We start from the raw sequence: 25665 nt of genomic DNA on the forward strand, positions 1-25665 counted from the left end.
TTATTTTGGGCTGAACGTACAGCTAATTTATGCAATAGAAATGGCATCAGAGGACACGAAAGCCTTAAGTGGATTTCGAATCATCCTGTTTGAATGGCTAAAGGTTTATAAAAAGCATGAATGGACAGGGGCATGCTGGGAAGCGTAGTTCTCCCTGCTGCTAGCGGACATGACGCGTGTGTTGTGTCGCTGGTAGCTGGGTGTCGTCTGCAGTCTGCTTTGCCGTAGTTGGATGAATCAGTCGACGTTGACAGTCCTTGGGATATGACAGTGCTTTTGTAGTAGAGTGCTAACTTTAGCTAGACCGTTAGCTGGTTGTCAGGTTTTTAGGATTACGTTAGCCGAAGGAGAGGACTTACAGTGCCAAGGGGTTTTTGGACAAAGTCGTGTTTTTTGTTAGCCTTAATATCTTTACAAGATGACGTTGATAGCGTTCATGTTTTCTGGTAAAGGAAGCTAATTTAACTTAAGCTAGATGGGTAGCTAGCGTGTCATCAACTTGTGAATCTCTTAACTTGGTCTCTGTGTGGGCCATAACAACCTTACCATTCACCAGGGAGAGTAGCTAGCTGGGGAGTAGCTAGCCGTTATTTAGCCAGGCAGCATAACAACGTGCACCGGGAACCTGAACGAAGTTAATATTTGCTAGCACAGAGAAGCTAGCCGGTTAAAATTTGTAATATGAAAAAGGCAAAGTCCGACACATTGGATTTTATTCCTCAAAAAGACATCGTATACAACAAACTTCTGCCGTACGCGGACAGGCTGGACGATGAATCGAATGATATTTTGAGTAAAATAAAAGGAAACCTGGGCCGAGCTGTTCAGCTCAGAGAGATATGGCCCGGTGTCCTGTTTTGGACACGGAAACTTTCCACGTAAGTAACGCTAATCTTTGTTATTCTGTAACTGTTCATAGTGTTTTTAGTCTTGAGCCTGTTGGAGTTACGTCGAAAAACGTTTGTGTAACATTTCTACGCAATGTGTAATATTTAGTGTGTGTGTGTGTGTGTGTTATATATTTGGTTGAAGATGTACTTTTGGTTTCGTCAACTATTTGTTTTTGTTGTAACTGTACACACATTTGTCAATGGCTGGTTGAGAAATTGTAACCGTAGCTTGGTACTTCTTCAATGACTTTCAAAGCGTTGCTGCCCTGAAACAGGTCTGTGTCTGTGATTAGGGACGGCGCGGGTTTTGTAATCAGGCCAGCAGTGTCAAATACACAACCTGTCCCACGCAGTGCAGCACAGTAACGGGTCACTGTCACCACTGTTTGCTTGTGTTCCGCTTTTGACCTTTTTATTTTGAAGCAGGGAGTCAGGTGACAGCTCATCCGATATCGCAACATGAAGATGACAGATTACAATTTCATGCACTTAAGTATTTCACGTGGCCTCCGGCGGTCCTTATTTGTACCCAACTTTTGATCTGCAGTGTCATACCTGTGTATGACATCATATTTACAATGTGTCACCTGATTTTACTGTGTTATCTCCTGAAAGTTTACTGCCAAACTAATACACCCGGCCATACTTGTTATTTCTTTGTCAAATACAGAAATTTATAAACATTAAATTTAACCCTTTCCCACAATATCCATCATTTAGTTATTAAAACGAGTGGCATGGCATGTGCAAAAATGTTGTCAACATGGCACTCAGTGGATTATTTCGAGTTCTGTTTCAGTTTGTTGTACTTGTTTGTTGGGCTGTGTTTAATCCGTTTCAGTCCCCAACGCTGGCACATTGCTCTGTCCAAGACTGACTCACTGCCGGCTCAGGAAAGTTTACTGTCGGGTTGACCCAGATTCTGTTTACTGGTATTTTGGCATTTCAACAGAGATAGCCTTTGTTTAATGGGCCTCAACAAAGGCTTTTCAGCTTTTGTTGTGCTATTTTCAAAATGAACATACATTCTTACTCATTTAATATGTTGATATCTCAGTTAGTGATAATATTCCCTTTTCTTGCACACAAAAGAACATAATGTAAACACCTTACTTTTATTGTAGTCATGCAACTCACTGCAGATCTGACCACTTATTTTGCATGTTGAAACTGGAGCAATTATCCCTAAATCTCTATTTCTTATCAAGGTACATGAGACTGTATGGACGAAAATTCAGCAAAGAAGACCATGTGCTGTTCATCAAGTTGCTCTACGAGCTAGTGACAATCCCCAGACTGGAGATCAGCATGATGCAGGGCCTTGCTCGGCTTCTTATCAACCTCCTCAAGTAAGAATGGGCCCCATCCATTTTACTCAACGCTTTTTACAAAACATTTCACGAGGTGTTTTTTCTTATCTATGTGTATGTCGTATTCCTCTAACAGGAAGAGAGAACTACTGTCAAGGGAGGATCTTGAGTTGCCGTGGAGACCACTGTATGAGCTGCATGACAGGATTCTTTTCTCCAAGACAGAGCATCTCGGCCTCAACTGGTTTCCAAAGTATGTCTCTCTTCTCTTTATTGATGCCATTATTGAATATCACTAGTTTTATAAAAGCATTCCTAATCTTAAATGTTGAATATTTCTATCGATATATCCACTACACAGTTCACTCCATTTAAATTGTGTAACTCTGGATATATATACATATTCTTGGTGCAACAGATAACCTTTGATAACATACATCATGCAACAGTGAATGATTTATGAACTGCTTAATGGCATTTCAGTTGGTCAGATAACATCAAAAAGCCCCTTCCACCACAGCTTTCCAGTATTGGATAGCGGTGTATGTGTTGACCCTTATCTATAACTTTTCAAGAAAGGATCTATTTGATATTAACATCCACTTCACACAGTGCTTGACTACATTTGTGTGGAGGTGAGAGGAACTGTGCTTCTCATTTAACTATTTATGGCATTTTTCGTCTGTACAACCAAATGCAACGTGGCCGCTGTTTGCCTTGAAGTGTTAAATCTTAGATTATATTGTTTCCCCATTCTCTACCATGACCACATTTTTGTGCCGCCTTCCATGTGATGTGGTCAGCCGGCATTTCTGAAAAATGTGTTCTGAGATACCTTAAGCCGGCCTTTAGAAGCCGCACTTAGGTTAAAATTTTTTTTTTTAATTCTTCCTATAATTCCTACTATAATTCGTTCAGTAGTCGTCAAACTCTGGCAGAGCTTGATGGCTGCTTTCTAGTGTTAGCATCTTCTTATTTTATCTTTGTAACTTCATTTTCTCTGATTTCGATTATGGCAAAAGTACTTTAACATTAACAACAGATTAGCTGCCTTTTCAGTGAAATTACAAAACCCTGGCCTGTTCCAAGGCTGCTAATTCTTTCGTTCACTGAGTTAATCATGCAATTTGACAGCTTTTATGAATTACAACCACACAATATTTTAGTAATTAGAGATAGAAATGTTTACATATACTGGGGAATAGTTTCACAACCTGACCTTGTTTTATTTTACCTTAGGTCACTATATGAAATTGAATACAGGCTTATTGGAGTTCCTTAATTGTGGGAGAACAAGTGGGACATGTTTTATGCCACATATTCTTTGTAAAAACAATGTCTGCTGCGATTTTTACGCTTACTACGTTTTGGAGAGAAATTTAAATGTTGACCTAACATATGCAACATCCTTTGATTTTCCCTATGAAGTTCTTAGCAAGCAGTGCGAGGTGCTCTTTTATGGTGCTATGGAAACATTGTATGTTTATCACAAACTGCTTTGCTAGCACACCTCTTTTACATTACACCTGATTAATAAAAACCAAGCTGCTTTGGCTGATTGCCAACTCATCTCTTAAAACCCACGAAACAGGATACGCTGATTGTCAGTTGTATAAGCAAAGAGTATGTTCATATTTGGAGGGATTGGCACTTTGTCGTGTGCTGAATGTGTTCTTTATGCCTTTGTCTCCTTTTACATTCAGTTCTCCACGGCCTCGTTCATCCTGTAAACTCATAATGCTAAAATTGGTTCAGAGGTGGTAAGGACAATACTTCTCTTTGTGTTGTACTTTGAATCCATCCTTTGAGGCACTTACTTGTTTTTTTTTTTTTTATATACATTGCATGTGAAAAAAAAGGACACCCCATATGCAGCTTTTGACCGAAGAAAAGTCAAGACTTAATCAATGTTAACATTTCACTCATATTGGAGACTGTCGCACTGCAGCTAACAGATTTTTTTTTTTTTTTTTAAACCTTGTCCTATCCCCATATCAACTATGAGAGTATGATCACAGACTGTGTACTGGACTACAAGGAAGCAGTTTAGCAACACAATATTGCTGTACATTTTAAGAAATATTACATTTATGATCTTTAGGATAATTATAAACAATTTATTGTGACATACGATTGCCAGTAGTAGTAGTAGCTTTCACATTAATAATCACTCAATAATTATCTATGGTTTTGTTGTTCCATATTCCACTTTTAAACTTGCTTTGAAGTTAGCTATCCCTGCATTACCAAAGAGCATGTTTAGGAGCCATTTAGGAGTTCTTGTCACGTTTCCTCTTCTCCTGGAATGTGTTGGGGTGAACGTGAGGGTTCACTTTAAGTCACATACAAAGGTCATATAGTGTAGCCTGGGGTTCCTTCCCCTCGAGTGTCTGGGCGTTTTGTAATGGGACACTCAATTTGACTAGTTATTGCTGTTGGATTTGCATGTGTTTGACCCTGGTCTGTGGCCTGTGTGTTGTGGGCTTACAGTGTTAAACACTGAGCTAGATCCATTCATTTAGATGGTTGCAGTTTGGCTTGCACAGCGCCATCCATATTTCCGCTATTGTTTGAGTATTAAATGTGGATTGCGTCAGCTACATGAGGACTCGAATGATGTGGCGATAAATAACCAGTTGCTGAGTAGGATTGGTGGGGCATTTCCAACCAGGCATGGCTTTAGCTTGCATGTGAGCAGATAGGTGGGATTGTGGGCAGGGAGCTCCAAAGCTGTGGTTATATTGGTCCCAAGCTTTCAACACTATTATGAGACCTGCATGTACAGTGTATATGTGAAGGTAATTATATAAGGAAGGTGTCTGCGATGCGTTAGAAGTTTCATTATAATTAGCAAATCCAAAACCACCTCTTAAAACAGTCTTAGCAGTGATTTTACCATGTAAGGATTACTTTACGAGTGAACAGTTAAGGAACAGTTAACACATATATTTGTATAACATGGCAACAGCCTGGAAGGTCAACTCATATTAACAACATTTGTTATGTTTACTTTCCTGCAAAGTGTTCGTAGACTATTAAATGTTATTACAATGTCAGCACTATATAGCAGCACAGGAAGTTTCCTCCTTCACTATAAGCCAATCAGATGTGCATGCAATCAAAGTCAAATCGCATTGGTGTGAAGGCTGTTTAACTGTAACTAACATATGTTTTTTCACTGGCAAATTTGTAAAGTTTTTCCCATTTTCTTTTTATTATAGCTCTGTGGAAAGCGTGTTGAAGACACTTGTGAAAAGCTGCAGACCGTAAGTACATCCTAATCCTACCTGTCTATGAATAACCAGCCTCATATTGCCTTCAAATTTAGGCTCCTCCGGGCTTTTAATCATTTTTATTTGATGTTGTTTTGTCAAAGTTAGCTATGTATTAGTCTGAGAAGCCATTGATTTTGCACATACTGCTTTTGCTAACTTGACAGGAGGATAGCAAGAACATGGACACATATAAACAAACTCTCTATGTTTTGGATGTTGATATGAGTAAAGATGCCTAGTGTTAGTTGTCACTAAAATGCTTTATCATCACAAAGCTTTACTGTTACCAGCAGGTCCCTGATCACGTTTGCCGTAGTTGTGTGCATACAGATATCTTAGGCGAGCGCTAGGACTTGCCACTTACGCAAATAATCCTATTATCTCATCTAATTCTGTCTTATGAGTGAGTTTCCTGTTACTGTGAGAAGGCAGAGTAATTTGTGGTCAGCTGCTGAGACACTGTGGATCAGCAGCAAGGCAAAGGGAACTAGTCTTGGTTGGAAGTTAGAGTTTTTTCAGGACCTCCAGTGTATGTGGAATCTCTGAGGAGGCTTGGTGACTTGAAATAACCTGCAGGCTTTACACAAGCACATAATGGACCATGCAAAATCCCCCCTGTGTGCCTGTGAGCCCAATGGAGCCACGGGATTTACCCTACCAGCTAAAAATGTGCCATCTGTATGACTAATAATCTCTCATCTGTGGGATGTTAGGTTCAAACACTGAATGTTCAGTAGCTGCTTTTTTGTGTGTTTTCCAGGCTTAACACAATGTGAATACAAATGTACAAGAGACTGTCTTGATGAGTGAAATCTCAAAATTAGGATTAGATGACATAGTCAATATTTGTTGTTGTTTTAAAGCTGCACAATAAAGTTTTATTATGCCTTTATGTTCATATATATGGATGTTGCTGAGATGAATAATATTATCTGACTGTAAAGTCTGGTCTGCAGCATCTGATGAGGTTGTTCAGCTTGTGAGGAGGTGATTTATACGTGATCTAATAGGCTTGCCCATCTTTTTAGCACTCTCTAAGCTGCTCTGCTGGTTGAGATGCTCCATATATACTCATTTATAATCTTGTGAGTGAAGACACTCTTGTCAGCAAGTGTCACCATTGTCTTAATTTTTTACGAAAAAATCTAATTGTGATTATCTGTCTGTTCATGCAGGTACTTCTCAGAATCTGCAACTCAGGAGATGCTGGATGAGTGGAGACCGCTCCTTTGTCCCTTTGATGTCACCATGCAAAGAGCAATCAGCTACTTTGAGCTCTTTCTCCCAACCACTCTGCCTCCTGAGCTGCATCACAAGGGGTTTAAGTAAGAAAATTCTCATCCACTCCTATATATAATTGAAATCTCTTGTCTGAAGACAGTTAGCCTTGAGATACAGTAAAGAATAGCTCCGCTTATTAAGCGAGAAGAGGTGAATGAATGTAGAGTGACGTTGTGTCAGCCATCTACAAAGGTACAGGGTCCTGATACAGACGTCATGACAGCCACTCAGGGCTGGCAGGCATAATGGAATAAGTGCCTGTGTGAATATGCGAGGGGGTGTATCCCATGAGACATGGAAACAAGTGCCATAAAAGAGAACCAAGGCCCAGCCCCAGCTTTTAATGTTTCCAAACCAGCTAGATTAACAACACACATTGATTTCTGTTTAATGATGGTCAGTGTTATACTGCATGTTAAAGATTAATGACTGTATTAAGATATTGTCTGCATATCTATTCCTCTGACAAAATTACACTGTGGTAAAGAAATGTTGTGAGTGATCGCTTGGTGATTTCTAGGCCCCTTAATTCTGGCAGAGAATCCTTTTAATGTGACAGGCTCACAATGCTTAATAGTACTGACCAGATGCACCCCTTCATGTGTCCTCCTGAAAAATAGACTGTCACCAGCATGAGTTTAGGCACCCCTGAGAATATTCCATGTGATAATGAAGTCAAAAGAAATGAATGCCCTTGTGGCAAACACATGTAATAAAACAAGCCTTTCTCTGAACTGAGAAGGCCCTGCTCCTTTTTATTTTATTAACTTAAAGAATACAAAAATAAGAGGACGTTTGATTACCTCTCTACCTCTTGCAAAGTTTCATTTAGCATTCTTTGACTTGTTAGAACACACATTTGTGCAAACCCCTGAGCTTGATACACTGTCCCAACAATCACAGGCTGCCAGAATATCAAAAAGAAATGGCAGTTCAGAGAAACTATGGAAGTCGTGATAAGATCTAAAAGAACAAGATGTGGTGTTCACTGTGCAGCGTTGAAGCACAGACACACTCGCGCACATAAAGGTCAATGTCCGAAGTATGCAAAACAACATCTGGATTAGCAACAGTGGTGTTTGAAACAAGGGCTGTTTAAAGGTGAAGATAAAATTTATTACCTATCAAACATATGCTAAGAGGAAAAAAAAGAGTATTGTTTGATAAAAAGAACACTTTGTTACTGTTACCTTGCAACTGGAGGTGGAAATAATCTGCGTTGGGGTTGTGCGACAGCCAGTAGCAGAGAACACATTGTTACTTGGTTATACAAAGCATTTGCAAGCTGTGATGTCTGCCAAAGGGAGAGGTTACTAAGTACTGACCTAGTATGGTGCTCAAACTTCTGTTTGTTCCAGAAGCAAAAAGTGAAAGTGCATAAAAATTGAAGAAAGGCTCACTTAAGTGCATTTTTGCTGCAAGGGTTGTATTTACTTGTTTTTAACACAATATCAGGGATTTTCCAGCATAGAGGAAATTGTTGTTGGCACCCCTGCCAAAGAGATTTTAGCCAGTGCCAAAGGAAAATCACCAGTGCCAAAATGAATAACAGAATAAAAAAAAAATATATATATATATACTTTTTTGGGGTTAACCAGTTTTGCCAATTTGTGTTTCATTTGCTCAACCACAAAATAAATTTTTTGTTTATCAAATGGTCAGAAATAACAGGAAAATACATACATAGGATTTATACATGTGGACCAATTATGCTTACTGTCATGAATATGACAGCATATGTAATTTGTATAAGGCTGCTTAATTTTTTGTACACAGCTATATGTTGAATATGCTATGTTTTAGGAACATTTCACATCTTCACATTTTTATTTCGCCTGCTGTACACTGACAAAATCTAACCTCTTTCAATAATTATGATCAATATGAATGCAATAAGAAATTGATATAATATATATTATAATTGCGTTGTTCTTTGTAGGAATTTCTCACAAATGATTCAAGATAACAGACCTATAAAATCAAGTGCTGCACTAACTTGGTTTATGCCGGTGTACTTAATAAATTTGCTAGCAATGGAAATGAGGAAAAAAACTGCATTGTGCAGGATTCACATTTCCAGCCCTAATCTTTTCCCAGTGCCCACTTTACTTTCACTGAAATTTTACTTTGGCACCTGTCAGCTAAATGTCACACGTGCTTGATATATTTAGCAGAGTTATCGTCTGCTTTTGTAACTATTTGTTTGCCTGGCAGGTTGTGGTTCGATGAGTTGATCAGCTTGTGGGTGTCTGTGCAAAATCTTCCAAGCTGGGAAATTGTGAGTAAATTCATGTGTTAAACAATGATTCAGTATGTTTCCATCTTTCTGCCTTCCTTGTGTAACGTGATGTCCTGTGTCTTTGCAGCATCTGGTCAATCTCTTTGCTCGCTTGGCCAATGACAACATCGGCTACATTGACTGGGACCCTTATATTCCTAAGGTTTGTTGCCCTCTTCTTTCAAATCACTCCTTTCCACTGCTTCTTTCACAATATAGTACTTGTTTGTTTTGAGAATTGTGGCACATGTTCCCATGTGTTTTCATGGTTTATATTTCATGGCCATTGCTTCTTGTCAGAGAAACAAACTATCAAGTTTCTTTACTGAGCTTGCTCTCTGCCACAGAGGGGAAGTGACTTGCATCATGTTTGTGTTTCCACTGAGTGACACCAATGTGGTTCTCTGATAAGCATAAACATGCACTCCTGACCTGTTACCCAAATATGTCATTGGCTTTTCATCAGTTTCACAACAAACTAGTCCACATTAAAATAATCAAAGGAAGAATATTAACAGATGGTTGTTTATTTTTTTCCTATTTCAGATTTTCACAAGAATTCTGAGGAGTCTGAATCTCCCTGTAGGGACCAGTCAGATGTTGGTACCACGATACATCACCAATGCCTACGACATCAGCCATGTGGTGCTTTGGGTGTCCTCCCTCCTGGTTAGCTCACTGATCAGATTTTTATGTATGCTGTATATACAATTAGCTTCCACATGATTGTTTCAATGACTGTTACTGTGCCCATTTCAGGGAGGACCCAGCAAGCAAGCTCAAGAACAGCTCAGTGGCCTTTTCAACAGCATTACGTCTTTCTTCCATCCATCAAACCATGGTCGCTGGTTGGTGAGTCACTCCTTACTTATAGTGGATGACTGTACAATTGAAGAAGCCACAAAGAATGTGGACCGCTTAATTAAAAAGTCTAACGCTTCAATGTTTTGGGGCAGCAGTTTAGAATATTTTAGTTTAGCATCAACAACTTTTTAGAAGCTCAATTGGGTCAGACGTGTTTCCTTAGGCTCAACATAGGACAAAAACATTAATGATTTCTCTGCAGCATTGCATTTTTCTGACAAAATATGCTGCAAATCAATGTTAGAGTTAAAAATGATACCCAATGAATATTTTTTAAGAGTTTATTAACTAAAAACTCTGAAACTGTGCTTCATCAGAGCTGCATGGGTGTGGATTGATTCATTGTGATTGACACTGTTGGTAACATAAGCAGAACACCCCACATCTGTCGTCACGTGTTGAAATGATAGAAATGTTGCTAAACTTTGACTGGGTCATTGGTGCATGGAAATACATGACATCATGTTTTTTCGAACAGAGGTTTGCGCACCTCAGACGATTCTGTGGCAAACTTACAAAACGAACACCTGAAACTGGTGGAAAATTTTGTGCTCATATCAGACCAAATAGTAAGCTAACTGAAAAAAATGTTTTTCAAGTCCGTAAATTACATACTTCAAGTATAATGTGTTTTTTGTCAACATTACAGGATAAAAAGTATTGATGTTGAGCATTAGCAAGAATAGACACCATTGCAGTTTACATTTGAAAGTATCTGTGAAGTGTACCTTTGACTATACTGTAAGTGTCACTGGAGTCATAAACAGTAAAGCTATCATTGATACCTAAAATCCACAGAAAACAAAATGTTTTTATTGCTTCTGTTTAATTTAGGTACAACATTCATCCAACTTGTTCCAGCTACAAATCCAGCAGCATGTTCACACAGCATACCAGGACACATAGCATCAACAAATACAATGACAAGGCATAGTCACTCGTCATTTTCTAGGAAGCTTCCTGAATCTTGTTGGCTGTCTAGGTTTACATCGGTATCTAGTTCAGGCTTGCTATGTGAGTGAGATGGCTGCAATTCTATTAAAGGTCACTGGCATCACAACCACATGCCTTTCTGTTTTGAGGATCCCCCTTCCTCTGGATTTGAAGCAGCACAGGCAGCAACATGTCCTTGTACACAAACCTTTCTTTTTTTTTTTTTTTTTGGTAGAGGGATAAGTTTGTATGTGTTTGAGGCTGTTGCTTGGATACATTTGAGATGTTCCACCAGTTAGCTATAGTTTTGTAAACAGGGTTTTGCAAACAACTAAGAGAAAAGTGCTTCTGAAATCAGATAATGATGTGTTAGCATGGATAACCACAGCATGATTCTGCTTAGTCATTCACTGGAAAAAAAAAGTGTAACAAAGAAAGTGTTCTTTTCCGGATGAAATTTCAGCCATGAAATGTAACTAAACGGAGTCTAATTGGTTTAAAGACACTCAACAAGTAGATAAAACTGTGTTCACATTGTATTGGTCACTCAACGCTCTACCTCTCCATTTGTCCAAAATACATGGAGGTAGACTGCCCACCTTTGTATCAGGCCTTTGTCATGTATTTGTCTTTCTGTCCCTTTGTCATCATGTCCAGATGAAGCTCATGAAGCTGCTCCAACGTCTCCCAGCCAGTGTGGTTCGGCGGCTGCACCGAGAGCGCTACAAAAAGCCCACATGGCTAACACCAATACCAGACAGTCACAAGCTCACAGAGGAGGACATTACAGACTTTGTGGAGAGTATGATGCAGCCAGTTCTGCTGGCCATGTTCAGCAAGACGGGCAGTCTCGATGCGGCCCAGGCCCTGCAGAACCTAGCTCTAATGAGACCTGAGCTGGTCATTCCGCCTGTGCTGGAGAAGTAAGTTTGTACTGAACTTGAAAATCTTTGACCCAAGTTCTGCTTCACTGTTGCTAGTTTTCCGCTTGAGATAAGAGACAAGGCTGCAGTTTGAAATGAAAACAAAGGGCTAATTGTTCTCTCTTTCCACCATAGAACATACCCTGCTCTGGAGACGCTAACAGAGCCCCACCAGCTGACAGCCACTTTGAGCTGCATGATTGGTGTGGCACGGAGCCTAGTGTCAGGTGGGCAGCGCTTTCCTGAGGGGCCCACTCACATGCTGCCCCTGCTCATGAGGGCCCTGCCAGGCGTTGACCCAAATGACTTCAGCAAGTGCATGGTGCGCTCCACTGTTGTTCATGTTTATCTTCTTGCGAGACTCTTATTGCACATTTGTTGCCATTGTTTGTTTAACCTTCTCACATCTGACAAGAATGTCATTCTCTTTCTGACAGATCACATTCCAATTTATAGCTACGTTTGTGACTCTTGTGCCTTTGGTGGACTGTTCGTCTGCCCTACATGAAAGAACTGACTTGACAGAGGTGAATAACTGTCGTCTTTTTCCACCTTTTTCATAAGTGAATCAAAAGTGCTGAATGATCCCTACAAATGCCTTTTTTAAATATATTTTTTGTGCCTTTCAGGTTGAAAGAGAGATGTGTTCAGCCTCAGCTGAGTTTGAAGACTTTGTGCTTCAGTTCATGGACAGGTATATGGAATTTTGATGCAAAAAAACCCGTTAGTCATCTGTAGCAACTGCTTTCAGTAATTTAGTTGCAATAGCTGTTATAGGTGTGACAAATAATAGTCAAGAAAATCTGCTGAATACAAAAAAATGCATTAGATTTTACTAATGTGAATGTCTCCATTTCTCAAGTTTTAATATATGATAGATTGACATCGGGGATTAAACATGAGAAACTGCATTTTACATATGGATTTCATAGCATTCCAAACCAACCGAATTTTCTCTATTCGGTATTAAAGAAGAATAATAAGTGAACATTTTAACCTACGAGGTCTTTTTTTTTTTATCTGAACAGATGCTTTGCCCTGATAGACAGCAGCACTCTGGAACAAACTCGAGAGGAAACAGAAACCGAGAAAATGACTCATTTGGAGAGTCTGGTTGAGCTTGGACTGTCTTCCACCTTTAGCACCATCCTCACACAGTGCTCCTTGGACATCTTCAAGGTCAACATTATGTCTTGTATCACACTTGTGCCATTCCACATTATTCATTCTTTCAGATTTTTAGATATATATATGAAAGAATTATATGTGGAAGAATTTAGACATCAAAACTGGAGTGAGCATGCGTCCAAAATATTGCCACGAAGATTTTTGTTAATCACTTAATTTCAAAGTCAAATAAACACAAAGACCAGCCAAAAAGAAGAACACTCAGTGAAATCATTACTTGGTATGACCAACTTTGACTTTAAAGAGAAAGAAGAATCAGTTCTATGGATATGACTGTGTCAGTGTCTTCTGTCTCCTCATGTAATACCAGACTGATTCTGGGATGTTGACATCAGGGCACTGTGGCTAGCATAATATGTGTTGCAGGACTCCTTGTTCTTTTTATTGAAGATAGTTCTTTATCATTCTGTCTGTATGTTTTGAGTCATTGTCGTGTTGAAAAATGATTTGGGACTAATCAGACATCTCTCTAATGGTATTGGTTGATGGATAACCTAAACTGAAATGAAGTAGCACAGAATTGTATATACACACATAAATATGTGTTTGTATGGATGTCAGTATTTGTATGTTTTGCATATGTATTTTCATATGAACACATTTGTTGCATTGTTTTAATATTCCAATAGGTGGCTCTGGAAAAGGTGTTCAACTTTGCAACCACCAACATCTTTGAGACACGTGTAGCTGGCAGAATGGTGGCAGACATGTGTAGAGCTGCTTCCAAGGTGAGTCTTATCCACTCGCACTTGTCATCTAGGTCCAAAGCATCAGCTTCTTCTTGCTTTTAAGTTTACTGTCTTCATCCTCACTGTGCTTCTGTTTTCAGTGTCACCCTGCAGAGTCGCTTAAGATGTTTGTGCCACACTGCTGCAATGCTATCAACCAAATCGCTGTCAGTAAGTGTTGACCACACAAGAATATGCATATAAGAGGAGGTTTCCAGTAGCATGATTTGTGTTTTCCTCTCAGAGTCTTTGTCATTTGCATGACACAGATTTTTCTTTTTCCAAACAGATGAGGAGGTGTTGAATGAGGAGGAGCTTGACAAGGAGTTGTTGTGGAATCTCCAGCTGCTTTCTGAGGTGAAATGGCTCACTTAACCCCATTTAACCCCTTGTTCACAAATCCCTCCTATCTGTAATTCTATAACAATATTTTTAACCTTCTTGTCATGTGCCACCCAGGTGTCTCGTGTGGACGGGGACAAGATCCTCCCTTATCGTTCTGAACTGGTCCAGATTTTGCAGTTAACGCTTCACCTCAAGTGTAAGCAGGGCTACACTTTGGCTTGCAATCTGCTGCACCACATTCTTCGCTCCACTGCCCTCATCTACCCTACAGAGTACTGCAGCGTGCCAGGGGGCTTCCACCAACCAGTCAGTGACTACCTACCCATCAAGGTAATGTTGATTGAAGTTTCAAGATCTTCGTCAAATAAAATCACTTTGCTTAAACACATAATGCACAGCAGTCTTACTTTATTTATTGTGTATATCCCAAATGTCTCTGAGGTGAATATTGCTATGATCACTGAGTGTGACATTGTGTCAGAAACACTTGCAGATACAGACATTTCTACTTCACCAAGAGAATTCAGTCACATACAGTACTATGGAGTTCACTGTAACCCAGTTTGATTAATTGTGGAAGTGTTAACAGTTAGTCATTGAACGAAGGCTCTTCTTTGACCTCATTACATCTCTTCCCCAGCAGTGGCATAAATAGTAGATAACTTGGCTGGACTGCTCTCTTCTGCAGCACAGGAGAAATGAAATGTCTCACTTGCAGTTGCCAAGTTGCCAGCTGTAGTGTAGGCCTGAGGGAATGTGTTATGTGCATCAGTCTTTAATTAGTCTTGAAAAAATGTCACAGATAGTAGTATTTATAAATGAAAAGGTATGCTGTATTTTCAACCACATATATAAGAACATATCAGCTTTATGTGGTCTTGGAACATAAATAAGGATGTCAGTTGTTGGTTTAATGGTGATTCAGTCTTGTAGGGAATCAAAGTGGAATAACAGTGCAATATACAAAATGAAGTAGATGGTTGAAATGTTCTCTTATTTTACCAGAGAAGAAAGGACGAAGAAGAGGAAAGGCTTGTGTGTTTAGATTTAGGTTATATTTGGTGTATTTCCACATGAGGATGAGACCCCAACTAATTGAGTAAATACGAAATTCATCTACAATGGTTTGCTTGATGTTATTGTCTTTGCAGGACTGGGGTCGACCTGGAGACTTGTGGAATTTAGATATCCGGTGGCATGTGCCTAGTGTTGAAGAGACGTCATTGGCTTTTTATTTACTGGACCTGATCCTCCAGCCCGAACTTCAGCGGCTTCAGAGATTTGCACAAGGAGACCAGGACATGAGCAGGTAAAGAACTCTGAGTGCTCCTCTGTGCTCCGTACAGAAATTTTATTCTGATTTCTGCTGATGTCACTGGTTTCAGACTCTATCAAAGTCCCTGTCAACAGCTCTCGACACTTGGCAGCCATCTTGATAATGCTCTGGGCCAGTTATTTTGGGCCAGGTCCCTATCTTAATGAATGTAGAGAGAGCCATACTGCAATTTCGTTGGTGACTGGGACACAAAAACTGCATGTTTAGAACCCAGTCAAATCTGATTTTAAAAAATAACACTCAAAATATTTTGTCAGATTTTACCCTAAGATTAGCTTTAAGCACTTTTTTCCTCTGCTGACTATATTTCTGCTATGCATGTGTGCAGTTCCACTTGCATCAGATTGGCTTGAAGTCTGGATTCAGTTGATTTTTCGGAGGGACCACCATTTTTGGCATACTGGAATTCTTTGATAGATTTTTGTTCCCAAACGTCTCCAAATGCATTCAATCCATTTTTGTTTATTTTGTTTGGATCTACTGTATAATTCTTGTGTCTACATATGGTACATGTTGTGTGATTTTGTGTTTTCCAGAGATGATGTGCTACAGAGCCTCACCATTGTGCAGCACTGCCTCCTTGGAGCTGGGGGTCTGATGCCTCCACTGAAAGGAGAACCCATCCCTGAACTGTAAGCATTCACCTATTAAACTTCTGACCAAGACAACCTGGGAAATAGACTATTACTATTCCATTAAAATACTTGGATCAATCCCAAAACTAAAGACAAATATCCACTTTATTTTTACAAAATTTGTTTTCAGACTTCGTTTTAAATATTAAGGAGTTAAGCTGTCTTTGATCCTGCTTTTTTTCCCAGGGTTCACAGTATGGTGAATCTAGATGAGACCACGCTCTATACAGGAATGGAGTATGGTATGTGCCATTGAGAGATTTATTTATTTTTAATCACAATAGGTGTAAGTTAGAAGGTTGTGGGAGTCTAATCTTACACTGTATTATCTCCACTTGCAGATGAGTCCAGAGAGAACTACAGAGATGCCATCTGTGGTGTGATGAGACAGCTGCTGCGTACGTGCCTACTCAGTTTAACTCTTTGCTAGGCTTCTGATCTCTTTCTACAGCCACACCTATGAGCAAGGTGCACTGTGCAAGTTGACCATATACTGTAGGTCTCTGTCTTGCCTGAGTGCCTTTTCCTCTTTTTGCAGATTACATCCTGGAGCACTCTGAAGATGACACTAAGTCCCTTTTCTCCATCATCAAGGTGGGCAGCAAATAAAATGGCAACTAAAGCACCTACTCTGTGATATCTTTTTGAAAGCCACAATATGTAGGAAGTGTCATTTATATGCTCTGTGGGAAAATATGTGAACATGTGTAAATATCTTGAATTGCTTGTAGTCTCTTCACACGCTGATCCTGTCGACCAACATTAATCAATATTTTTATCTGTGAAACTTTCAGATTATCAGCGACCTTTTGCACTTCAAAGGATCTCACAAGCATGAGTTTGACTCCCGTTGGAAGAGCTTCAACCTTGTAAAGAAATCAATGGAAAACAGAGTGAGACATTTTATTGCTCTTCTGTTATTTTTATACTGTGGTTATCCTGGACAAGGGTTAAAAACAATGCACTCTGTCCATCAAAGGTTATGCATTAGTGACATTAATATCACATACTGACCAGAAACATGCAAAATGTATAATCCCTTGCTGTTGTATTTGCAGCTTCATGGCAGAAAGCAGCACATCAGAGCTCTGCTAATAGACAGAGTCATGCTTCAGCATGAGGTAAGTCTTAACAGAGAAATTACCCTTTTTGAGTGTTATTTTGTTACACCATTTGTAACTTTGAGTCTTTGTCGTTAATCAGCTGCGAAAGCTGACAGTTGAAGGATGTCAGTACAGAAGCATTCACCAGGCGTTAATGAGAGACCTGCTGAGGCTTTCCACAAGCACCTACAGTCAAGTGAGTTCCACAGGAGGCCCTTGAGCAAAGTAATATCTACATCTTAATAAAGTGCTGCTATGTGTTTATCAGCTTTCTGTTTTATCATTTTTAACCATATTACCTCACATTAGCCATTATACATCGTCAATCAAAAGACATTTAATTAGTGTTCCTAAGATCCCATAAGAAAATATAACATCTTAGCTGAGACTTTTTTTTAATCTTCCAGGTACGCAGCAGAGCTCAGAATGTGTTGTTCACTGCACTGGGAACCTACAACTTCTGCTGCAGAGATCTTATTCCCCATGTCCTTGAGTTTCTCAACCCGGACAACAGCAGCGTCACTCAGCAGCAGTTCAAAGTACGACAGGCATCTCTACACCACAGAAGCCCCCAAACAATTATTTATAGTTTCATATTTAGGAAGGTATATTCTTTGTAGTTTCTTAATCAACTATATCTGTACATCCACAGGGTGCCTTGTACTGTTTTCTGGGGAATCACAGTGGAGTTTGCCTGGCCAATCTGCATGACTGGGAGTGCATTGCTCTGACATGGCCTGCCATTGTCCGCTCTGGCCTGAGCTCAGCCATGTCTTTAGAGAAGCCCTCCATTGTGCGGCTCTTTGATGACCTAGCTGACAAAATCCATCGGCAGTATGAGACCATCGGCATCGACTTCTCCGTGAGTTCAACGCCAGGAATGCTTTCACAAATGCGTCATAGAATCAAAGGCGCTTGGGATATGTTCCGACAATAGCAGTTACTCTAGTTACTACTAGGATAATAGAAGCTCAATAGGTCAAACAGTGGAATCCTGGAATTGAAGCTTTGCATGCTGTATACCCTGTGTGAAATTACAAGATGAAATTGCATTGTCTCTAAAATACTAAACCATAACAACAAAAAATGTTTGGAGATTTAGTACAGGTGCCTAATTAAACTGAATTAAAGTCATTTGTAAAATCACAACTCATGATGACAATACATATAGAATTAGTCTGTACTGTAGTAAAGTTTTGATCAACACTAACCTTGCAAAACTTTCACTTTGCTACACATAAGCACTAGTCCGTACAAATAGTTCAGTAGAATGTTTTTTTTCCCCTCTCGTGCTCTCTCAATATATCACATTAATCCCTGCATATGGGGATTATCCCCTAGGTTTTATCCCTATAATAATGTTTGGACAAATTACTTTTGATACTATATGTTATATCTTTTTCCGTCCTTTTAGATCCCCGATGAGTGCTGCACTGTGGCCAAAGCACTTATGACTGCTGGGAATCCTGTTCCTGTAGAACCTGTTCCATCAGAGGAAGAAACACAGAATGGTCTGAAGAGGCAGGAGCAGAAAAACTCTGAGGCAATCGAGTAAGTTAAACACCAGCGACAAGACAAATAATCACCACCACTCAGGCAGCATTGCAACTCACAGCTCTTCCTCTTACAACAAGCCTCAAAATATTGACACATAACCCTTCTGTTAAGATGATGTGTTTGCTCTTTATACAACCTTACTGTCAGCAAAATATGTTTGGTTACATAACAGGTGCAAATACTAATAATGGTATACACTTTTGTAGGAAATACAAACAGCTCATTGGGGATCTACTGGAGTGCCTCAGCAACAGGAACATGTAGGTTAATTTAATGTACTTCAAGAAATCATGCTATATTTATTAGTGATTGCCTCTGACATTGACTCTGACTTTGTTCAACTTTCCAGGCCTTGGAAGTTTGAACACATTGCAATTGGATTCCTGTCTTTGCTGCTGAGAGATGACCACCAACTCCCACCACCTGCTGTCATGTTCTTTGTGAAAAGCCTCAACCATGACTCCCTCTACGTCCGTAAGGTGCGTCATACACAATGTCTGAGAAACGTAGGAGTAGTGCTGTGATTCTTTACCTGTATATGGACAGATTCCAGGCTTCTCCTGTGGCTCATTTGTTTGAAATGTCTCACTTTCTCCATTAGGTGGCGATATCAGCTGTGGCAGGGATCATGAAACAAATAAAGAGACCACATAAGAAAGTCTCTGTCAGCCCCTCTGAGCTTTGTAAGCATTTTGTTTGTCCAGTGTTTTTGTATCTCATTTTCAATATTTACAATTTCTAAAAGTCCCCTCAAAAATCTGCTCTTGTCTCTGGTAGGTGGAGTAAAGGAACTTGATGTGATTGTAGCAGGGGACCGTGCAGACAACGAGTGGCTTCAGTATAACAGCAGCAACCTGCCACGCACACAGCAGGACTGGGATCACTGTGTATTTGTGGAAAAGACACACTGGGGATACTACTGCTGGCCAAGGTTCTCATTTTATAATACCTGAATTTCTCAGTACTGTCTTATTTTGTTTACTTGACAGTTTTTCTTTACTTATTTCTCTTGTTATCTGTCACACAACATATATAGGCTTTTTCTTTAATTCTTACCCCATAATTTGTCTCTAGAAAACTGATGATGTATGCACCACTGGAGGAGCAACCAAAACATAACCTGAGCCGAGAGGAAATGACAGAGGTTTGTGGACAAAAATAATATAACACATGCAGTAGGGTGGAATCATTTAACTACAGCTTGTAAAATTCATTTTCATGCTCTTTGTGACAGCGGGAGCAGATCATCTTTGACCACTTCTCAGACCCAGTGTTCATTAACCAGTTCATCGAGTTCCTCTCTCTTGAGGACCGTAAGGGCAAGGACAAGTTCAGCCCTCGCAGATTCTGTTTGTTCAAGGTGAGATCTTCCAACAGCAGATTCAAACTGGGGGTGCAAATCAACTCAAGTGAATAAATCCAAACATTAACGTGCCACCTTCTGCTTTTCCAGGGATTGTTCCGTAACTTCAGCGATGCCTTTCTGCCTGTGCTGCGACCACATATGGAGCGCCTTGTGGCAGACTCCCATGAGAGTAAACAGCGCTGTGTTGCAGAGATCATCTCTGGACTGATCAGAGGCTGCAAGCACTGGAGCTACTTAAAGGTACAGATTTGAAACAGGTGGCTTGATATTCCACATCCTGTGGGTCCGTCTCTGAGAAACTTTCTGAATTTATCATGTTAATGTAGCTTCTAGGAGTTTTCTTTAGCCACCTAGTATCTACTGCATACAGCATACATTAACTTTTCCCTTGGAAAATACTTCTGTGACAGGTTGAGAGCCTGTGGGAGCTGCTGTGTCCATTGCTCCGTACTGCCTTGTCAAACATCACAATAGAAACTTATGCAGACTGGGGTACCTGCATCGCCACAGCTTGTGTAAGTCTTGTGTTCATTCAGATCTATCATTATCCTTCAGCTTGTTAAACTTGTGTCACTCATCCTTCCTTCAATATGGCTGCTGTTTCTGGCTTTGATAGGAGAGCAGAGACCCACGCAAGCTCCACTGGCTGTTTGAGATGCTAATGGAGTCTCCAGTCAATGGAGAGGGAGGCTCTTTTGTCGATGCCTGGTGAGTACAAAGGTTGCTACCTTAAGCAGATGGTGTTGTTGTTGAGGCTGATAAACTGATGATCGTGCTACTTTTTCCTTCCCAGTCGACTCTATGTGCTGCAGGGAGGACTAGCGCAGCAGGAGTGGCGGGTACCTGAGCTCCTCCACAGGCTGCTACAATACCTGGAACCCAAACTGACACAGGTGTACAAGAATGTGCGCGAAAGAATTGGCAGGTGATTTCCTTTTTACGCCTCTAGTGAATGTAAATGCAGTATACACTATTCATCAGGTTATTACCATTGTAAAATTCTTTGTAATTCTTGACCGTATCCTGTCTTCTCTGTTTTGACATCCTTCCAGCGTTCTCACGTACATCTTCATGATTGATGTCAACTTGCCATACACGCAACCTACCACCTCCCCACGCATCTTGGACTTCACAGAACGAATTCTGTTGCAGCTAAAGCCGCTAACTGAGGGCGATGAGGAAATCCAGAATCACGTGATTGAGGAGAATGAGGTGGGAGAGCAGGATGAGAGGACACAAGCAATCAAGTTACTCAAAACAGGTGGGTTAAGGCTCTGTCACCGTTAATGCTGAACTCAAAAGGAGTTCTAGTTGTGGTGGAAACAATAAATTTTGAACAGAAAACTTATTTCTGTCAGACAACCACACTTATTGCAGTGAAATGTTTTTAAATATAAAAATTCCTCTCTTGAAATGTCTTCAGTGCTTAAGTGGCTGATTGCAAGTGCTGGTCGCTCCTTCTCCACTGCTGTCCCAGAACAACTACGGTTGCTTCCCCTACTGTTTAAGGTGAAATAATCCCTCATTCATTCATAGTCTTAATTTTCTAGCTTTGTCACTACCAACTTTTTTCCTCTAATGTATATCACATAAAAGGAACTGCCTGCCCATCAACCTGTCACTGTCCTCGCTGTTCCAGATTGCCCCAGTTGAGAATGATGACAGTTATGACGAACTAAAGAGGGATGCAAAGACCTGTCTGTCTCTGATGTCTCAGGGACTCCTCTACACAGAACAGATCCCCATGGTCCTCAATGCCCTACAGGAGGTGAGTCATCTGGCAGCTGTGGCTGTTATTCCGCTTCTCACCTGCATCACACATGACGAGGCTTATAACAGACCTCCCCGATCTTATAAGATCAGTACTTTAAAGAAGGCTATGAACAAATTAAGCTTTACATGAAAATCTAAAAAAATAAGCAAATAGTTCTGAGGTGTTGATTGGTCACACAAATATGCAGAGATCTTAGAGCTTAGAATATGTGTGTCAGAAATTTTGATTCACCTGTTCTCCCACAGAAAACCCCCAGTAAATTTGTATTTTTCCAGGGAACGGGCTGTTCCTCTTGTGAAACAAATGCTCAGAGTATGTTATCAATGTGGCATGAATCTGTTGTTGTGTGTTACAGATTGCTGGCAGCAGCTCCTGGCATGCTCGCTACACGGTGCTCACATACCTCCAGATCATGGTCTTTTACAACCTCTTCACATTCATGAGTGATCAGAAAGCAGTGAATGATGTGCGGGCGCTGGTGATACAGCTGCTGGAGGATGAGCAGCTTGAGGTACAAACAACCATTTATTCACAAGTGTTTATCATTAAAACCATTCAAAATGCAAAGCCAGAAGTTGGACCACCTAGTCAGCCTGTCATAAACAGTATCTGTAGGACAGCTGAACCGAAAGATGGAGAAACATATAGCAGTCTGGTTATATAATGATCGTGAAGCTATTGGCCAGTACATGCTTGTTTATGCTAGCAGGCACTCTCACTGTCTTTCAGTTTCACTGTAGTGATTCAGCACTCTCCTCCTGGCTCTCCTCTCTCTACTCCCCCCCTCCCAGTCCTCTAGCTGTTGCTATGGAAACCACAGGCTGCAGTAATCTGTTGCTATGGCGATAACGTTCAGATTTAAGGAGGACAAGAGGGAGAGGGATGAAGTAGAGACAAAGAAGAAGTGGGGGATGGAAGTAGCCATTTTTGTTTGGCCTCTTAAAGTAACCCATGCCTGATTTATGGGCCTCAGCTGTATGACACTTTCATCCCGTTTAATTTAAAAAGCCTTTCATCTGCTGCTGAAAGACCTGCACAGTACACATTTCTTGCAAAGAATTCCAATGAGAATAGAGCTGTGAACTGTGCCACAGATCATTTAGCTCACAATATAGAGAAGCATCTCCACACACACATTTATCCCCCATTCCCAGCTGGCTGCTGTTACCTCCCAGCTAGTCAGTGTACACAATCGTGGAACACCCTATCGCATGACACTGTTATGAGCTATGATATGATATGTCTTGTACAGTGTGGCAAGAGATTGCAGGTAAAGTTCTGTGGCTTCTGTGTAACAGTAATCTACCAATTTATAGAATGAATGTTCGATATTTGTGTTTGGAAGATTTTTTGTGCTTAAAACATGCAACAAGCAAATTTGGTAGTACGCGTATTTGACGTATTGTAAATGTTTTGCCACATTTAATATCAATAAATTATAGTAAATCAACAAAAAATGAAGGACATTTTAATTAAATGAGTTTCATGTTTTCATGACAACACATAGCCAATAAAGACACTTCACTTCAGTGGTAGCACTAAATGTTGTTTTGAGGAGGATATGGATAAGTTTGTGTCCACTGAGATCTTTTTTCACTTTGACTGAAGGATTGGTTGCAGGTGGTACACGAGTAATGATCCACACAATGGTGTCCACGCCTTACACAAACTGGCTGAGTCTTCAAACAACCTTTTTCTTATGTAGTATTTATGAGCCTTAACACGCATTTCTAAAATGTTAATAGGTGGCCAGTTAACACACAATAACCCTCAAACCATTACTTAGAAACATTAACCAGCTTTTTAATCTGTGTACTTAGTTTGATCATTGTTATGTGTGTTATAATTTATACTGCACTCTTGTGACACAATTCAGTTTGAACTTCAACTTCCCATCTCCTTCTGTGTTTGTTTTCTAGGTGAGAGAAATGGCCGCCACTACACTCAGTGGCTTCCTTCAGTGCAATTTTTTGTCCATGGATGCCCCCATGCAGGCGCATTTTGAGGCTCTCTGCAAGACTTCCTTGCCTAAAAAGAGGAAGAGGGAGGTCGGCTGTATAGTGGACACCATACCCTCAGCTGGTAATGAACACACCAAATTAGCAGTGAAAGATTTAAGTCAAGACTGTACGATGGTACACTCGCTATGCTGCTCACTCTCATCTTAACGGAATCCCTCCTGCTGTGCATTTGTAGACCTGGTGCGCCGCCATGCTGGTGTTCTCGGGTTGAGTGCTTGTATTCTCTCCAGCCCGTACGATGTGCCCACCTGGATGCCCCAACTTTTGATGGACCTGAGTGCTCACCTCAATGACACACAGCCCATTGAGGTATATTTACCTATCAATCACCTTATATTGCTTCATGTCCAAAAATACCCAAACAAACCATAATTTATGTTGTGTTACCTTCCAGATGACTGTAAAGAAAACTCTGTCAAACTTCCGACGGACTCACCATGACAACTGGCAGCAGCATAAGCAGCAGTTCACAGATGACCAGCTGCTGGTCCTCACTGACCTGTTGGTCTCCCCGTGTTACTATGCCTAAAACATGGTAAGGAATTTTAATTTAACACAGCTGTTGGAACGTATATGTGTTCACAGCCCCCAATATACGTCCAGCTTAATTATTGTTCATTGGTGAATATTATCACGGAAACTGCTGAAGAGATCATTTTAAAGATTAGAGAATTACTTGAGCCACTTTTTTTTTACTGTCATGTTTGTTTGTGTTTCACTTGTTCAGTTTGGGACAGCTCCAGACTGTACTGACACCAGCCTGCATTGGGGAGAAGACCCAAGATCTTGACTGATAAAAGATTCAGAAGAGTGGCGCACAAAGGAGCTGCGTTGTCGCGCACAGAAGGATTGAAATGTCGTGTATTTATGTATTTAGCTCATTTCCATTTCTACTATACTTAATATTTAAGGATCAATCATAGCAGGGATGAATGACCTGCAGTTTGTATCATGACTGTACAGTTTGTTTGTTTTTTTCTTCTTTTGTGGTTTGTTTGTGTGCATGTACACGGGTATGCGAGTGTGTGTGTTTATGGGATGCTTGAAGACATCTGCCGGTGTCCCACACATTTCTCAGGATTATATCCCAAGTATCAGCTCTGAGCCAACACAATGTCCGGTGTAGGACAGACACACTCTTTGCTATCTTCCCATAGTAAAGTGTTATGAGCCACAGAGAATTGACTATTGAACAATGGCTTTAGATTAGATTTAAACCTGCAACACACAATGTTTGTGTGGCTGTTTGATCTATATATGATTATATGCATCATGCATGTATATGTCATGGTAGAGCAAATATGCACAAACATTTATTTATTTACTTTTGTTGAAGCGCTACGTTTTAATTTTTTTTCATAGTATATCTGAGATCAAGTAGATGGCTGAGTTGTTAGCAATGGAGCCTCTTCTCATCTATTCTTGCAAAGAAAGGGAGAGTGTATGCTCCCCACTGCTGTGCTGTGTGATGCGTTTGTTGTGAGGACCTGAGCACAGTTACGCCACCATGTCACGTGTGCAAAAAAAAAAGAAACCAAACTGCCTGTTCATAATTGTGACCTCTACCCTCTTATCCTCAGCATCATTTTGTTTTTTGGAAAGAAAAACCCAATGAAATGGAATGAAAACAGACTTTTGGTTTGCGTATGTCTGATGACTTGAAACCAGTCTAAGCATTGAAGCATTTAGTACCTCACTTACATTTAGTGTAGTGCCAAAACTGCAGTGATTTTTTTTTTCTTTTTTAGATATACTATTTGCTTATTCGGAGAGATTACAATAAACCGTTTGTAACAAAAACTGCATGTGGGGGTTTCCTTTTGATTGGAGTTATCTTACAATATAAAACTGGATTGCA

At 40.2% G+C, this 25665-nt stretch overlaps 1 protein-coding gene across 2 annotated transcripts; it reads left to right on the top strand.

Moving 5' to 3' along the window:
- The first annotated feature begins 227 nt into the window (after window positions 1-227).
- On the top strand, window positions 228-25607 carry psme4a (proteasome activator subunit 4a). Of its 2 annotated transcripts, XM_023261785.3 has the most exons (48): window positions 228-878; window positions 2099-2239; window positions 2337-2453; window positions 3904-3960; window positions 5422-5466; window positions 6651-6800; window positions 8971-9034; window positions 9123-9197; window positions 9581-9703; window positions 9794-9886; window positions 11489-11754; window positions 11890-12076; window positions 12192-12281; window positions 12384-12448; window positions 12783-12933; window positions 13572-13670; window positions 13772-13841; window positions 13960-14027; window positions 14130-14345; window positions 15167-15324; window positions 15888-15983; window positions 16173-16228; window positions 16328-16384; window positions 16525-16580; window positions 16781-16879; window positions 17045-17107; window positions 17190-17285; window positions 17497-17628; window positions 17742-17951; window positions 18504-18640; window positions 18853-18906; window positions 18996-19125; window positions 19248-19329; window positions 19424-19577; window positions 19721-19790; window positions 19881-20006; window positions 20100-20252; window positions 20423-20527; window positions 20629-20720; window positions 20806-20937; window positions 21065-21273; window positions 21436-21521; window positions 21652-21780; window positions 22142-22297; window positions 23706-23868; window positions 23983-24116; window positions 24202-24342; window positions 24535-25607. In XM_023261785.3, exons 1-47 carry the CDS (start codon window positions 682-684, stop codon window positions 24334-24336), a joined length of 5544 nt encoding a protein of 1847 aa, XP_023117553.1. In that variant the 5' UTR covers window positions 228-681; the 3' UTR covers window positions 24337-24342; window positions 24535-25607. The 2 variants fall into 2 exon arrangements, with proteins under 2 accessions (XP_023117553.1, XP_023117554.1); XM_023261786.3 differs by lacking the exon at window positions 3904-3960.
- Window positions 25608-25665: the final 58 nt, after the last annotated feature.

Source organism: Amphiprion ocellaris, chromosome 16, assembly GCF_022539595.1.
Source record: "Amphiprion ocellaris isolate individual 3 ecotype Okinawa chromosome 16, ASM2253959v1, whole genome shotgun sequence".
NCBI classification, from domain to species: Eukaryota; Metazoa; Chordata; class Actinopteri; family Pomacentridae; genus Amphiprion; species Amphiprion ocellaris.